General features: G+C 40.0%; 1 protein-coding gene across 1 annotated transcript in view; it reads right to left on the minus strand.

Moving 5' to 3' along the window:
- FREM1 (FRAS1 related extracellular matrix 1) overlaps nucleotides 1-281 on the minus strand; it is a 47463-nt gene extending 47182 nt beyond the window's left edge. The window contains exon 1 of the mRNA XM_035309895.1: nucleotides 258-281. Within this exon, the coding sequence (XP_035165786.1) occupies nucleotides 258-281 (24 nt within the window). The remainder of the gene's footprint in view (nucleotides 1-257) is intronic.
- Between the last annotated feature and the right edge of the window lie 252 nt (nucleotides 282-533).

Below are 533 nucleotides of genomic sequence, written 5' to 3' on the forward strand. Positions count from 1 at the left end.
GGGAAGGGAAGGGAAGGGAAGGGAAGGGAAGGGAAGGGAAGGGAAGGACTCAAACACTGTTGTAGAGCTATCACTATCACAAAATTTCTGACAAAACTTCTCAATTTAGCATTAACTCGTGTAAATTTCTCAAGTGTTAACTATCTTCAGAATCTGGAGAACTGTGTATGTTTCTAAAAGTATCCATGAGTTATGGAAAGCTAGACATCAGTGCAGAACCCATCCAGAGGTATATATAGAAACTCTGAGCTGTCTACCTCCAGAATCGTGTCAAAGTACATCTGGTCTTTTAGATAATCTTTGCAAACAAAATTTATCATTGCAACTCCTGCATGAATGGAATTTACATTAAAGAATGTAAATATTAATAAGCTGCTGGAAAGGTTTCCAGCACTTCTTTATTTAAAGTTATAAAGGCAGGTATCCCTGAGCCTGAATCTGAGGTGAGCTAATGTTACGTAAATAAAGACTAATCCCAAAGATTTAGATACGCTTCTACTAATGCAAACCCACCCCCCCCCCCCCCCGGCGGC

Source organism: Oxyura jamaicensis, chromosome Z (assembly GCF_011077185.1).
Source record: "Oxyura jamaicensis isolate SHBP4307 breed ruddy duck chromosome Z, BPBGC_Ojam_1.0, whole genome shotgun sequence".
NCBI lineage: Eukaryota > Metazoa > Chordata > Aves > Anseriformes > Anatidae > Oxyura > Oxyura jamaicensis.